Below are 14,242 nucleotides of genomic sequence, written 5' to 3' on the forward strand. Positions count from 1 at the left end.
GTTTGAGGTCAGCCTGGCTCTACATGGAAAGACCCTGTTTCAAATATAAAAAGCCATATAATCTCTCAAAATGACTAACTCAAAAATATATCTATCAAGATCCATAGTTTTATTTAGAATATCATAAAGGATGAGACTCTTAGGAGACTCTTAGGACAAAGGAAGTGGCTCTAAAATATTCAAATTCAAAAGTTTAGAGTTTAGACAAAAACAATGTATTTTAAACTCTAATCCTACTAGAGTTATAATATAAATTATAGTCATATTAGAAACCTAATAGCTAAGCTAAGCAATATTTCCCTTTTATGTTTCCTAGGGATTTATCCTGCAATAAAATACGCTATATTGAAAGAAGGACATTTGAGTCATTACCTTTTTTGAAGTATATGTAAGTTACAAATTTAACCCCTTCATATTTGAATTTTAATCACTTTTGTGATGTTTTGATATCTGACTCGTAACTTCACTAGTAGGCAATAAGCTAGACTCCAAAAAAGACAAATATTGCATTTTTATTTGTTTGTTTGTTTGTTTTGGTGATAGGACAAGCCTGCTAAGCAAGTGTTCTGCCAATGACCTGCATTCCTAGATTTTATGTGTGTGTGTGCTAAAAATAGAAGAAGCCCTATGCAGAGTGAGAAGGGAGTCTAGAAGGATGAAGAACAAAGAGGATACTGGGATAAAGAAAGCTAAAACATCACGTTTTTCTAAAGTGTGTGTGTGTGTGTGTGTGTGTGTGTGTGTGTGTAAACACAGGAAAGTAAGGCTGATGTAGGAGGGAGGACACCAGCAGAGTGGAGTGGAGAGTAGGGGAACAAAAAAGAGCAAAGTACAATAAGAGACAGTTATGTATATAAAATTGTCAAGATGAAATCCATTATTTAGTACAATAACTAAAACTTTACTGCAAGTGAAAAGTCATAAAATTCTGTGCCAAATCCTTTTAGTCTGTAATCAGGACGAATATGAGAATTCTGCTGAGTCAGAGTGCATAGTGACAGCGCCAGTTCTCTTTCAGTGCAAAGGTTTAGCCATGGCAATGGTGGGTAAGATACTGCCATCAAGTGCCAGACACCATAGCTGTTCCTCAATATCCCCCAGCATACAGGACAAACCTGCATGTCAGAGGTGCTAAAAACCCTCCCTTAGAGAAGTAGAAATCACTGACAAAAATGCTGAGCATTTACTGTGGCTAATGTATTCCATATGTAAATACGTATGCTGAGCATTTACTGTGGCTAATGTATTCCATATGTAAATATGTATGCTGAGCATTTACTGTGGCTAATGTATTCCATATCTAAATATGAAATGATAAATTATAAGCCAGTATCGTCCTCAGATTTCTTTAGCAACTGGAGGAAGTATTGAATTTATGTTTAATTACATATAAATTAGAATCACCAGAAATGCAAATGTTCTAAAGAGTATCTTTTCATTGACTTATGTCTCTTTTTTTGCATTATTTTAGGAACCTTGGGTGCAATTTACTCACTGAACTGAGCTATGGAACATTTCAAGCATGGCATGGAATGCAGTTTTTACAGAAGCTGTAAGTGCAGTAGAATGTAAATACTTATTTGTGTGTTAAAATCCATGCAGATTCCCCAACTGTAAACCCTGTATGAACTATGGGTAGTTTGTCCCATTCGTTCTTTTCCATTGAGGAAACTAAGGCACAGGAGGGCAGGAGACTTGTGTAAATTACAGGACACGATGAGCTTTCCTCATCCTGACCTTCAGCACGGGCACCACAAGTAACACCACGCGAGTAACAGTGATAGGTATCGTCATGGCGCCCTCGTGCTGTGGCTCTGATGTGTGATGTTGTTTTTGGAAACCCGCTTGTGAGTTTCACTCTGATTCCCTCTCCCATGCACAGTTCCCAGCTGCTTGAATGGATGCCACATAGAGGTGCAAAGAGCAAAGGTTAACACCAACTCATCCAGGGAGCAAAAGGTAGAGGTTCTTTCCCAGAAATGGAAGGCTGAAAATTTGCCTGAGGAATTCTCCCCTCCTTATCCAGAACATTATTTCTCAGGACGCATATGCCTCTGAAGTCATGCATTATCTGTGGGTAAGAGGCACCTTGGCAGCCTGGATAAGAGGGCATCTGCATCTGCATTATGCTATATGGTTGAAAATATCCATAAAGAAAATATGTTGCTCTATCCTGGCTCTATATAATACTTTTCTTCCTCAAGAAGAAAGTGAATTTTATTAGCTTTTATCTAAAAATCTGTGTTTGTCAGGCATTGTGGCATATGCTTAAATACCAGCAGTTGCACTCAGGAAACAGAGGCAGGAGGATCATAAGTGGAAGGAGTCTTGGACTAATAATAGATTTGTGTCAAAAACAAAACAAAGCAAAAAAATCCCCCTTTGTGTGACGTTCAGTGGCCAGGAGGGCATTATAAACTCAAGAGGGATTTTCTGCTCTGGATCTGAGTTTGGGCGGCTGTAACCTGTCTGGTAGGTCAGAAACCCAGATTCACAGTTGGTTCCCATGGAAGGACGGGTTGGTGGTGTGCCGGGGCTGGATGAACTGTTCTGTAGATGTTCTTTGTATCAGTCTCCCCTCTCCAGAACAATTTGTTAACTCCTAACTTGGGGGAAAGGAACCAGAGGGTCTGGCGGGTTAGGAAAGACTCATGCAGGCGCATGGACTTGTTATCTCTAGTTTGTGTTCATCTTGGCAGAAAGGGAGTTTGCTTCCTTGTGATGAGATGAGCAAAGCTAACTGGTATTGGACATCGATATTCGCATCATGTTATCTGAATGGAACAATGGTACCTCTCAGAATTCAGTCACCATCACAGATTGGCTCAGTGAGGCAAGCAAAGTGTGTGCTTGTAAGCCCAGCTGCACAGATGCTGAGGAGGGAGGATGTCTTGAACCCAGGAGTTCAAGGCTGACCTGGGAAGGATAGTGAGAACTCATTAAAAAAAAAGAAAAACAACTTGACAACAATTGTTGGCAGAGGCTGCTTATTCATTTCCTGGCTGCCCAGACCCAAAATAACCACTCAGAAACTGTATTAATAAAAACACTGCTTGACCTATTAGCTTATGCATATTTCTAGCTAGGTCTTATATCTTAAATTAACCCATTTCTATTAATTTGTATCATCATGTGGTTGTGGTCTACCAGTAAGGTTCCATCCACCATCCAGCGTCTGTCTCCTGCTGTGGCTACATGGTGTCTCTTCGATTCTGCCTACTCTCTCTTTCTCTGCCTGCCCTATTCTGTGTACCAATAGGCCCAAAGCAGCTTCTTTACTAACCAATGGCATTCACAGCATACAGAAGGGAATCCCACATCATACAAGGGGCACAACCCACCAAGTGTGTGCTGGGAGTTTGATCCTTTGTTCAGATCCAACACTCAACTCTTTGTGATAGATAAAGGAGTTTTCTTCAGGAAATATCCCATAGTAGGACACAAGCTTATTGCATCTTTCCAAAGGCAAGTTGCCAAGGGAGAAACCAGGAATTCTGTGATATATAGCACACAGTTCCTGCAGTGTTTATTAAGTTGAACTTCTGTCCTTCCTGCATTACAAAAGTCTGTACAAAGATCCCAGCCAAAGTAGTTTTGTCTAGGGCTGAATGAAACCTAAGCCCAAGTGCCAAAGTCCTAGCAGCTTCTATATTAATAAACTCTGTATGTTATTTTTATTTCCCATTAGATAACAGTCAGACCTCTCAAGATTCACCCCTGGTTTCAGGTACCTACTTGGATACAGCCTCCATGTTACTAACAAGCCCTGATGAAACATGTTAGCGGTACCTTCAGGGTCAGATGCTCTTGAATCTAAAATCCATGTCAAAGACACACCAAAAGCTCATTAGTTAAGTGCCATTGTTTTATTGACAATAGGAATCATACCTCTTTCATATGGAAAAAGTTACAAAAAACCAATAGTGGTTGACAATCTATATGGTAAGTACACCCCCTCATGACTATAAAGTGCTTCTCCTTCATTTACCTACAAAGGTCCAGACCAGTGGCTTGTTTTCAAACATTCTTTTAGTCACTTCATTGCTTTTAATAATAAACTCCCTGAAGGATTTCACTAGACAAAAAAGCTACACATTATTCAGCCTGAGCATATTCACGTGGTTGTAGGAAGAAGACCATTTATTGGTTCCCAGCTGCTCAGCCCCAGAATAATCACACAGACACAATATTATTTAAATCACTGCTTTGAAGTAATTGGAGCAGTGGGCTGCATTCCCGCCGCCCGGCTCCTGCACGGCTAGCTTTACCTGAAATATTACACGGAAACTGTATTCTTTTAAACACTGCTTGGCCCACTAGTTCCAGCCTCTTATTGGCTACGTCTCACGTCTCGATTAACCCATTTCTAATAATCTGTGTAATACCACGAGATGGTATCTTACCAGGAAGGATTCTAGCCTACATCCGTCTGGGGTTGGAGAATCATGGCGACTGCCTGACTCGGCTTCTTTCTCCCAGCATTCTGTTCTGTCTACTCCGCCTACCTAATTTTCTGTCCTATTAAAGGGCCAAGGCAGTTTCTTTATTTAAGCAATGAAATCAACACAAAACAGAAGACTCTCCCCCATCACTGCTTGGCCCATTCATTAGCTCTAGCTTCTTATTGGCTAACTCTTACATGTTAATTTAACCCACCTCCACTAATCTGTGTATTGCCATGTGGCAGTGGCTCACCAGCAAAGTTTTGGCATTTCTGACCCTGGCAGTGGCTCTATGTCTTCTCCTAGACTCCGCCTCCTTTCTCCCATTATTCAGTTTAGTTTTCCGTGCCTAGCTCTGTTCCCCTGTAGCTCTGCTATAGCCCCAAAGAAGTTCCGTTATTAAGCAATGACATTAGCAGCATACAGAGGGAAATCCTACATCACTGGGTAGTTTGTCTGCAGCCCATCAATGCTATTCCAATAGCTTAACCCTGAAAGGAAAATTCAAGTTTTATCCCTACTGAAGTGTCTACCCACTCTTAAAAATATCTATGGAGTAAATGGCCATAAATTGGATCCAGTAATACTCTAGTGCTTCTTTCTAGCCCCCTAGCATTGATTTCTTATGGGAAACTATTGATGTCCAAAAGTTTGCTTCTGGGGCTGGAGAGATGGCTTGGTGGTTCAAAATGCATGTTGCTCTTGCAGAGGACCTGGGTTTGATTCCCAGTACCCACATCCTAGCTCACAACTGTCTGTAAACTCCAGTTCCAGGGGAACCAATGCACTCTTCTGACTTCTACATGTAGTGCACCTTCATACATGCAGACATAATACTCATACACATAAACTAGTAAGTCTGAAAAATTGAATATGTGTTTAAAAAGTTGCTCCTTTCAGGACACAATCCTCCCTTTGGTTTTCACAATATCCTAGCAGCTGCTTCTTACATCGAAATGCAAAAACATTGAAGATGCAAAGAGCAACTCAAGCCTGTCCTTTGGGATGATTTAGGCAAGTTGTTTAATTTGTAACCATGCAGCAGTTCTGAAAGGGTCACATCAAACATTGTGATAGCTTTCCTCGCTCTGTGGCATCCTATTCTTCCCACTGGTGTGGGAAGTCACCCTCTCTTGCAATCCTAGTAATTCTCCCTCTGCCTATAACAAATTTTTGATGCCTACATTCATGAGATATTTGTTTTGTTCTAGGCACTATATAAAAAACTGAAACAAATGGAGTAGTGCCAAAAGAATTGGGCATGTGGTACATATTCAATCATGTTACTTTATTTTCACTCTTCCCAAAATTCTTGCAGTGAAACCATTAACAAGCAGCAGGACCACTAAGAGACTGTGTCTTCTGGGCAGCAACAGATTAGAAAGAAGTCACTCCCACATCACAGCAGGACCACTAAGAGACAGTGTCTTCTGGGCAGCTTCACTCAGCTTGTTGTGCATTGTTCTCTTATCATGAAGTTGACTTCTACTTCAAATTGGACCTGTGGTGGTTTGAAGAAAATGCCCACCAAAGGGAGTGGCACTATTAGGAGGGGTGGCTTTGTTGGAGCAGGTGTGGTCTTGTTAGAGAAAGTGTGTCACTGTGGAGGCGGGCTTTGAGGTCTCATGTCTGCTCAAGCCATGCCCAATGAGATAGTTCACTTCCTGTTGCCTGTAGATCAAGATGTAGAACCCTCAGCTCCTTCTCCAGTACTATGTCTGCCTGCACGCCACCAACTCCCATCATAATGATCTTGGGCTAAACTGAAATATTGTAAACCACCCAATTAGTTTTCCTTTGTTAGAGCAGTCATGGTCCTGGTGTCTCTTCACAGTGATAGAAACCCTAACTAAGACTGGACCTATGAAGCAGAGAGCTGTGTTTCTTTCTAAGAAATTTGTGGGGGCTGGAGAGATGACTCAGAGGTTAAGAGCATTGCCTGCTCTTCCAAAGGTCCTGAGTTCAATTCCTGCAACCACATGGTGGCTCATAACCATCTACAATGGGGTCTGGTGCCCTTTTCTGGCCTGCAGGCATACACACAGACAAAATGCTGTATACATAATAAATAAATAAATATTTTTTTAAAAAAATAAATTTGTGTACTTGTAGAGCTCCTGGGCATACTAGTATCTGTCATCCCCAGGGTTCCTACCTCTGGCCCGTTGTAGATACAAAGTCACTAGTGCTGAGTTACCTGCTCTGTCTAGGCCCCTTCGAGATGTCTTTGAACCCTGCTCTACTTGATAAGGAAAATGCTACTAAAAGAATTCCGATTCCAGGCTCATCTTATTTACCTCTCTTCACTAGAAACTTACAGACCCAGAGTTTGCACCCAGATCCTGCTGGCTCAAGCCACCTTTGCCTGTTCTTCACGGCCATCTTCCTCATGGCAAGTTTAAGCATCGTGACTCTCAGCACTGTGATTAAGATTCCAGCTCAACGTTCCTGATTTCTTGGAATCTACTTGTATAACACAGAATCCCACACTGAGGAGTTTCATATGGGGAGGCATGTTCTCAAGCTCATGGGCCTTGTAGATGAAGAAAAGAAAGGAGTTTTTCTTTTTTCTCATACTTCATGCATGCTGGATCAGGGTCTGGGTCCCTCTGTTTATTTTCTCTGGCCATCTTCTAAGGAACCTACTTTCCTTCCTGCCTGCCTACCTGCATGCCTTTGGGATTCTAGTAATGGTGCTTTTGGAGGCAGCCTTAGTTTCCCCTTCTACATGTGCAGAACTCCAAGATCAGCCAGGGGTGAACTTCCTTCCATATTCTTGGGTTGTTTTCTATGGAGGCTTAAGCATACGTACATGTGCCTGACTCTCCAAATTCTCAGGAGAGTGCTTGTGGCCTTCTGTTTCCCAAACTCTCATACAAGCACCTCAAAGTTCCTGTGGACATTGTGTTCCTCTGCTTTCCCATCAGTTCTATTGCTTAGGCTCTTTGTTATCTCTATTGTCCTCACGTAACTGCCTCATTTAAAACACTTGCCTACAATCATTTTCCAGAAGTATCTTCTGGGGAAGTTTCTAGAACTAGCGAATGCTCAGTCAGGTCAAATACAGACAAATCTAGTCTCACTAGGAGCCACCAATTCCTGGGGTCAAGGCTTTGCAGGAACTGCAGCTCCATTCTGCTCCTGCTAATAGTGGGGCCGTGGGCTGTTTTGTAAGGTTGCCATGGAGTTCAGATGAGGAATGATATAGGGCAAGTTAAAAATGATACAAATCTTAGTGTTCTTACAGAAATTGAGTTGGGTTTTTTTTTAAATTAATGATTCTGGAGTGCGATAAGCCTTTGGTTAAATTGCCACAGTTTGATAATTCATTGTTTTATGGTGGATGAACTCTGATGTCCTTACTCAACTGTTTTCATTAAGGTCAACATGTTGTCATAGTTTTTAATCTCTAAAGTCTCAGTTACAATGGCTAATTAAATGTTAATCTTGGGACATGATTAGGGAAAAGGAAAACAAGGAAACTATAACTCTTCTAGAAGCATTCACAAATGAGCACGAGGTTTACACAGTTAACTTCTAAGCCAGCCATGGTAATGCTTACATTAGTAATCCCAGCACATGGTAGGTAAGGTCAGGAGATCAGAGTAAAAAGGACATCCTGAGCTGTATAGTGAGTCCAATATTTAGTACTATTTAGTCATTCTTATAATTTATATTTCAACTGTTTAACCTTTGCTTGCTTAGTTTGCATATGCCATGTAAGTGGAAGACAACTAGATTCAGTGACTGAAATATGGTTGTCAAGTTGGCAATAAGTCCCCTACCTGCTAACTGCCATTTGCACCAACTGGCCAGTCCAGAAAATTGTGTTTTTAAAAGTTCTCCAGAAAGAATGTAATCAAATGGCATGTGGTGGTGGTGGTGCAAACTTTTAATTCCAGTACTGTGGAGACAGAGAAAGGCGGATCTCTGTGAGTTCAAGGCCAGCCTAGTCTACAGTGGGAGTTCCAGGCAGCCAGAGCTACACAGAGAAACCCTGCCTTGAAAAACAAAACAAAAAAGAATATGGTCAACATATGTTGTATGAGTTAGAGTAGTGGCCGTAGCTCACGAATAGCACACACCACCTGTGCATGAAGTCCTGGGTTCAATCACCACCACTGTCAAAAATAAATAAAGGGGAAAGGCTATGGTTAGGTGTGGAGATGGCTCAGCAGGTAAAAACTCTTGCTTCACAAGCTGGACGACCTAAGTTTGGTTCCTGGAACCCAGCGGAAGGGGAAAACAGACTGACACATACATAGGCTTGCTCAGTCTGTGCTGATCAAGAGCACAAGTAACAATATGTGATGGAGGCTGATTGTGAGACCAGCCTGGCTGTGGCTCCTCTACCAGTCTCCTGTTTCTCCTCCAAATCCAGGGAAATTTTCCTATTATTTTTCTTAGTGAACTAACTACAAAGCATTTTATATTTCTAAAAATTGACAAATACCTTGAATTATGGGTGACATTAAAAATAGCCTATCCTTATAGCATGAATAATAAAAACACAGAGACAGATATTGGGGTTCAACCTGAAGATTAGAAAAGCAAAGCAGCTAGCCACTGGCTCTTAGCTCCACCTCAGCATGAAATGGTGGTCCTGCCTCCGGGAATCCTCAGAATGAGCCTGAGCCTGAGACCTGTCTCCTCACATCTTATATTCCTCTCTAGGGCTGGGATTAAAGGTGTGCACTACTACTGCCCGGCTTCTATGGCTAGCTAGTGTAGCTATGGGATTAAAGGTGTGTGTCACCACTGCCTGGTCTGTAAGGCTGACCAGTGTGGCTGTTTTACTCTTTGATCTTCAGGCAAGCTTTATTAATTAAAATACAAAGGAAAGATCACTATGTTACCCCTTTTTGTCTAAAACAAAAAGGCTATAATTAATATAAGAAAAACTATATACAGTAAGTACAATGGTTCTATGCAATATGTACAGGCAATAAATACATCAACTGTAACAACAGGCGCCTTGTTGGTTCCTGGCCACTTAGCCCCAAAATAATCACACAGAAACTGTATTAATTAAATAACTGCTTGGCCTATTAGCTCTAGCTTCTTATTGGCTAACTCTGACATATTAATTTTAACCCATTTCTATTAATCTGTGTATCACCATGTGGCAGTGGCTTACTGGGTAAAGTTTTGGCATCTGTCTCTGGCAAGGCTCCATGGCTTCTCTCTGACTCCGCCTCCTTTCTTCCAGCATTCAGTTTAGTTTTCCCCACCTAACTAAGTTCTGTCCTGAAGGCGTAAGTCACAAACAATGCCACACCAATTCGGGGTTATGATTATTAGGGTGGTATTTATTTAAAGGGGAAAAAAACTTACAGATCACTGTCCCAGGCAACAGCCCTCTACACAACCAGGAAAGGAGTCTAGTCGCAGGCGGAGCAGGAAGTGAAGAGAGAGAGGAGAGGGAAGTGGCCGCTTTTTTAAAGGGAGAGAAACCACGCCCCAATGGGCTGGTACCTCAGCGGTGATAGGCTGGAGGAGTGGGAGGACCTCCCGCAACACTGTCCCATATCAGGTGGCTCTTCTGACATGAAACAGAGATTTTGGATTTCACTTTAAAAAGCATGCTTGGGTTTAGGGAAGGAGAGCCACAGTCCAACTCCAAAGCCAACTTTAATCTTTAATTAGTCTGAGGTTATCAAAAGACTATTTTCATTATATTTCTATAGAGAATAACAGAAATAAATATTTGGGAATATTCATAAAATTTTATCATGTTGGAAATGTGATATACCAATAGATCAATTTACTCTTTTTTGAGACATTTTTTCTGGATGATTTGTCTTTGTTTCTTCAGATGTCTCATTTGTCCAGTGGTCTTCAGATTTCTTACCTGGATACCTTTATTTTCCTGAAAAGACAGGAACAAAACCCTTCTGCAACTCTAATATTGGAGAGATTCCCTTTTGGCAAGTTCAAGCTGATTAAATGAAAAGCATTTGACAGTTTTATAGGTTGGTGTAACAGCGTAAACTAATGCAGACAGATTGTAAAAATATATATACAGCTTTAATGGAGAAATAGACTTACAGAACCACCGTTCCCGTGGAGACCAGGAAAGCAGACGCCAGATTTATAGGTAAACATTAGCTCGAGGTGAACACGCCCCCTAAGGGGTGGGCCTTATCCCTACATCTCCCCCTTTTGTCTAAATAAGACAGAACTAAACCAAATACAACTATATACAATAATAACAAATAATAAATATAACAAACAATATTGAGAACAAAAGTTTTGCTAAACATTCTATCTCAAGGAGTCTAAATAATGTAGAGAGTAACTACAATTATATAATCTTCAACTCCGTCAAAGATCTGAGAAGGGAATAAATATTACTTAACAAACGAGATATATCCAAAATGTGCAACAATTGACAGAGACAACTGACTACCTGGGCAATCACCCAAAGTCTTGTTTGCAATGTTGAGTCAACCAACTTTGGCTAAGGCCTAATATAACTGACATACCATTATTAAAGGCAAGGAACTTTTCAAAACTATCTTACACTGTCTTGGCAGGATATGAGAGTCCTGTTTTATCCATTGATGCACGCTCTGTATCTCTGTCAGTGGTTGAGGTATAGGCATTTCTTTGCCCAAAGGCCAGTTCTGCCAAAAAGAAAGGCTCCAGGTGGAGTGTCTTTGGTGCTCAACATTCTCTCGGGAATAGAGTGGTGTTGCCAGGAGCAATTGTGTCTCACTATCACGAAACTCTGAGTTAGATTAAAGGCCATTTTCTACAGCTCTTTGAAGAGGTTGAAGATTATCTATCTATACTGAGTATAATCTCTATATATCTAGAGAACCTGATTAGTCTAATTATAAATGACAAACTTAGATGACTATTATCTATATAATTCTCAATATCTATCTAACTTAAAGACTAAGACAATAAACAACTGTGTAACAAATGAGGATAATGACCTCCAAATATAAACACTGTACAAATATACATTGCAATATGGTAAATATATATCAATACACAAACATTATATAAGTATCTTAATCAGAGGTAGAAATGTACACTGCAATATGGTAAATATATACAATATATATATCAATACAATATATGTCAATACATAAAAATGTTTTAAACAGACATAGAAACATGCATGCATACAATAGTCAATATAATTTAACTTTGTATCAATATACAAGAATCAATACCAATATATTTGTCTAAAAGCAGTAACTCACAATTATAAATCTATTATCCCATCATTCCCCCTTTTTTTTCAAAAATGATCCCTGAGCTTATAAAATTCCTCCCCCAACCTCCCAACCCCTAAATGATGTCCCTAAACCCAGGTGCAAACTTTACTGGGAGAGGGGACGTCGTCCTCTAGAATTACTTCCAGCTGTCATGGGGGCCATGTTCTTTCTGGGGGATTCTGTGAAAGTAAAATAATGATTAAATTTCAGCATCAATGTCTTTTAAAATTGCAAATAATCTCTGAGTATTTTGTGGAGGTCTGGCCAGAATGTTGTACAAGATGTGCACCATTTCAGCTAACCAAGTTGGGATCGTCTTGTGCAGCTGGTACCCAAAACAGGTCTTATAGTAGCGCTATCAGTATCATGATGTCATATTAACCAGGTAGAGTTGTTGTTGTGGGGCCCCATCTTCTTCCTGGAAACTTCAAATGTCACTTCAGGAAAAACTCATTGTTCATTGTGAAAAACTTAAACATTAATCATATAGACATATATAGACATACATATATATATATATATATATATATTCAATGAAAGGCATGACAGATATATTCAATGAAAAGTATGATAGATATTAAGAAAAGCAAAGATGCTTTCTAAACTCATATTTCTTTCTGTCCCATATCATGGCTCTTGACATGAGACAGAAACTCCAGAAACTCTGGGTTTTTCTCTTACTAACAGGCTTGGAATTGGAGAGGGACTGAGCCAGAGTCCAACTTCAAAACCAGCTCTACATATTTATAAAGAAATGTTTAATAAGACATATATATATACATATATATATATAATTAATACTTACAAAATGTGTCCATCCATCAGTAATTAAATATTCAGGGTCCCTTAATTTCTTTGAAGATGAGTATTTTCCAGTGGAGATAAGAAAAGAATCCTGCCTCCAACCTATCTGTATTTCTTACTGTCAGTATGCTCGCCATCCTTATGAAAGAATTGCTATTTATCTTTTCCAAGTGGCTTCTCTTCTTCAAACCGAACCTTTATTAATTTTGACGGTATCCACAATTTTTCCTCACCTGTGGAGATAAGAGCAAAACCCCTTCCCCAACGCAGCACATCTCCTGGCTTCCATTGTGAGGTCAGCACATCCTTGAAATAAACTGGTTGATGTAGTTCAGTAGACTTTTCCATTATCCAATGTCTTTCTTCAGCCGTTGTTCCCTTCTCATTAGCGCTGAGAAAATTCAAGGTTAACAAAGCATTATGTAACCGATTTCTGGGGGTGTTTTCCACCCCTTTCTGTTTGTTCAACATATCCTTTATAGTTCGATTTGATCTTTCTATGATTATGAATTATTAGATCAGGTGTTATCCCAATAGCTGGTCGTAGACTGGAAATGTCTCCTAACAGTCTTTGAAAGTCATTAGGAGTCCATAGGCCATCTCTCCTAATTTGTGCCTTTTGTGTCTTAATTTTTTGCAAACCTATTTTATAACCTAAATAATTAACAGAATCTTCCTTCTGAATCTTTTCAGGAGCGATTTGCAATCCCCATTTAGGTAAAAGTATCTTTATTTCTTCAAACAGTCTGTTCAAGGTATCCATGTTTGAATCAGATAACAAAATGTAATGGTATACTATAGATTTGGGAAATTTCTTGCGTATTATTTGCAATGGTTGGTTCACAAAATATTGGCACAGGGAGGGGCTATTTAACATACCCTGGGGGAGGACGGCCCAGTGGTACCTCCTCGAAGGTTGAGAATTGTTATAAGTAGGCACTGTGAAGGCAAATTTTTCTCTATATTCTTTTTGCAAGGTATAGTGAAAAAACAATCCTTTACATCAATAACTATGAGAGGCCATCCTTTTGGTAAGAAAGAGGGCAAAGGAATTCCAGATTGCAGAGGGCCCATAGGTTGAATAACCTTGTTGAAGGCCCTGAGATCTGTCACCATTCTCCATTTACCTGATTTTTTCTTGACCACAAATATAGGAGAATTCCAAGGGCTGGTAGATTCTTCTATATGTCCAGCATCTAATTGTTCTTGTACCAGCTGTTCTAAAGCCTGTAACTTTTCCTCAGCTAAAGGCCATTGCTTTGTCCATATTGGTTTCTCAGTCAACCATTTTAGAGGCAAGGCTGTTGGTATCTCTTAAGGGACATCAATTGCTTGTTCTTGTACAGCCCGAATGGCTGGTTTTCTCCGTTTGTAATATCTTTTAATATTATTCTCAGAAATATAGGCTCTAGAAGTAGCAGGAATGTTAATTTGGGTATCCCATTGTTGTAATAGGTCATGACCCCATAAATTCATTGGCAATATTGGCTACACATGGCCTTAATTTTCCTATTTGTCCCTCTGGCCCTATACCTTCAACCCATCTCATGCTCTGCCTTACTCGAGATAGGGTTCCAATTCCCAGGAGCTGAACATTTACATTCTGAAGAGGCCAATATGGATGCCAAGATTCTGGGGTAATGATACTTACATCAGCACCTGTGTCCAGCAGGCCAGTAATAAAAATGCCATTTACACACACTCTCAGTTTAGGTCTTTGATCATTTATAGAAGTTTGCCAAAACACACGTAACTCATCTTTCTGAT

General features: G+C 40.0%; 1 protein-coding gene across 1 annotated transcript in view; it reads left to right on the forward strand.

Moving 5' to 3' along the window:
• The window catches only part of LOC121436035 (leucine-rich repeat-containing protein 37A-like), a 49,547-nt gene that overhangs the window by 8,922 nt on the left and 26,383 nt on the right, over positions 1–14,242 (forward strand). Inside the window, exons 4-5 of the mRNA XM_041635608.1 lie at positions 317–388; positions 1,472–1,552. Coding sequence (XP_041491542.1) covers positions 317–388; positions 1,472–1,552 — 153 coding nt within the window. The remainder of the gene's footprint in view (positions 1–316; positions 389–1,471; positions 1,553–14,242) is intronic.

This window comes from Microtus oregoni, unplaced genomic scaffold, assembly GCF_018167655.1.
Source record: "Microtus oregoni isolate MIOR12 unplaced genomic scaffold, Mior012 000048F_ref0000485, whole genome shotgun sequence".
Lineage (NCBI taxonomy): Eukaryota > Metazoa > Chordata > Mammalia > Rodentia > Cricetidae > Microtus > Microtus oregoni.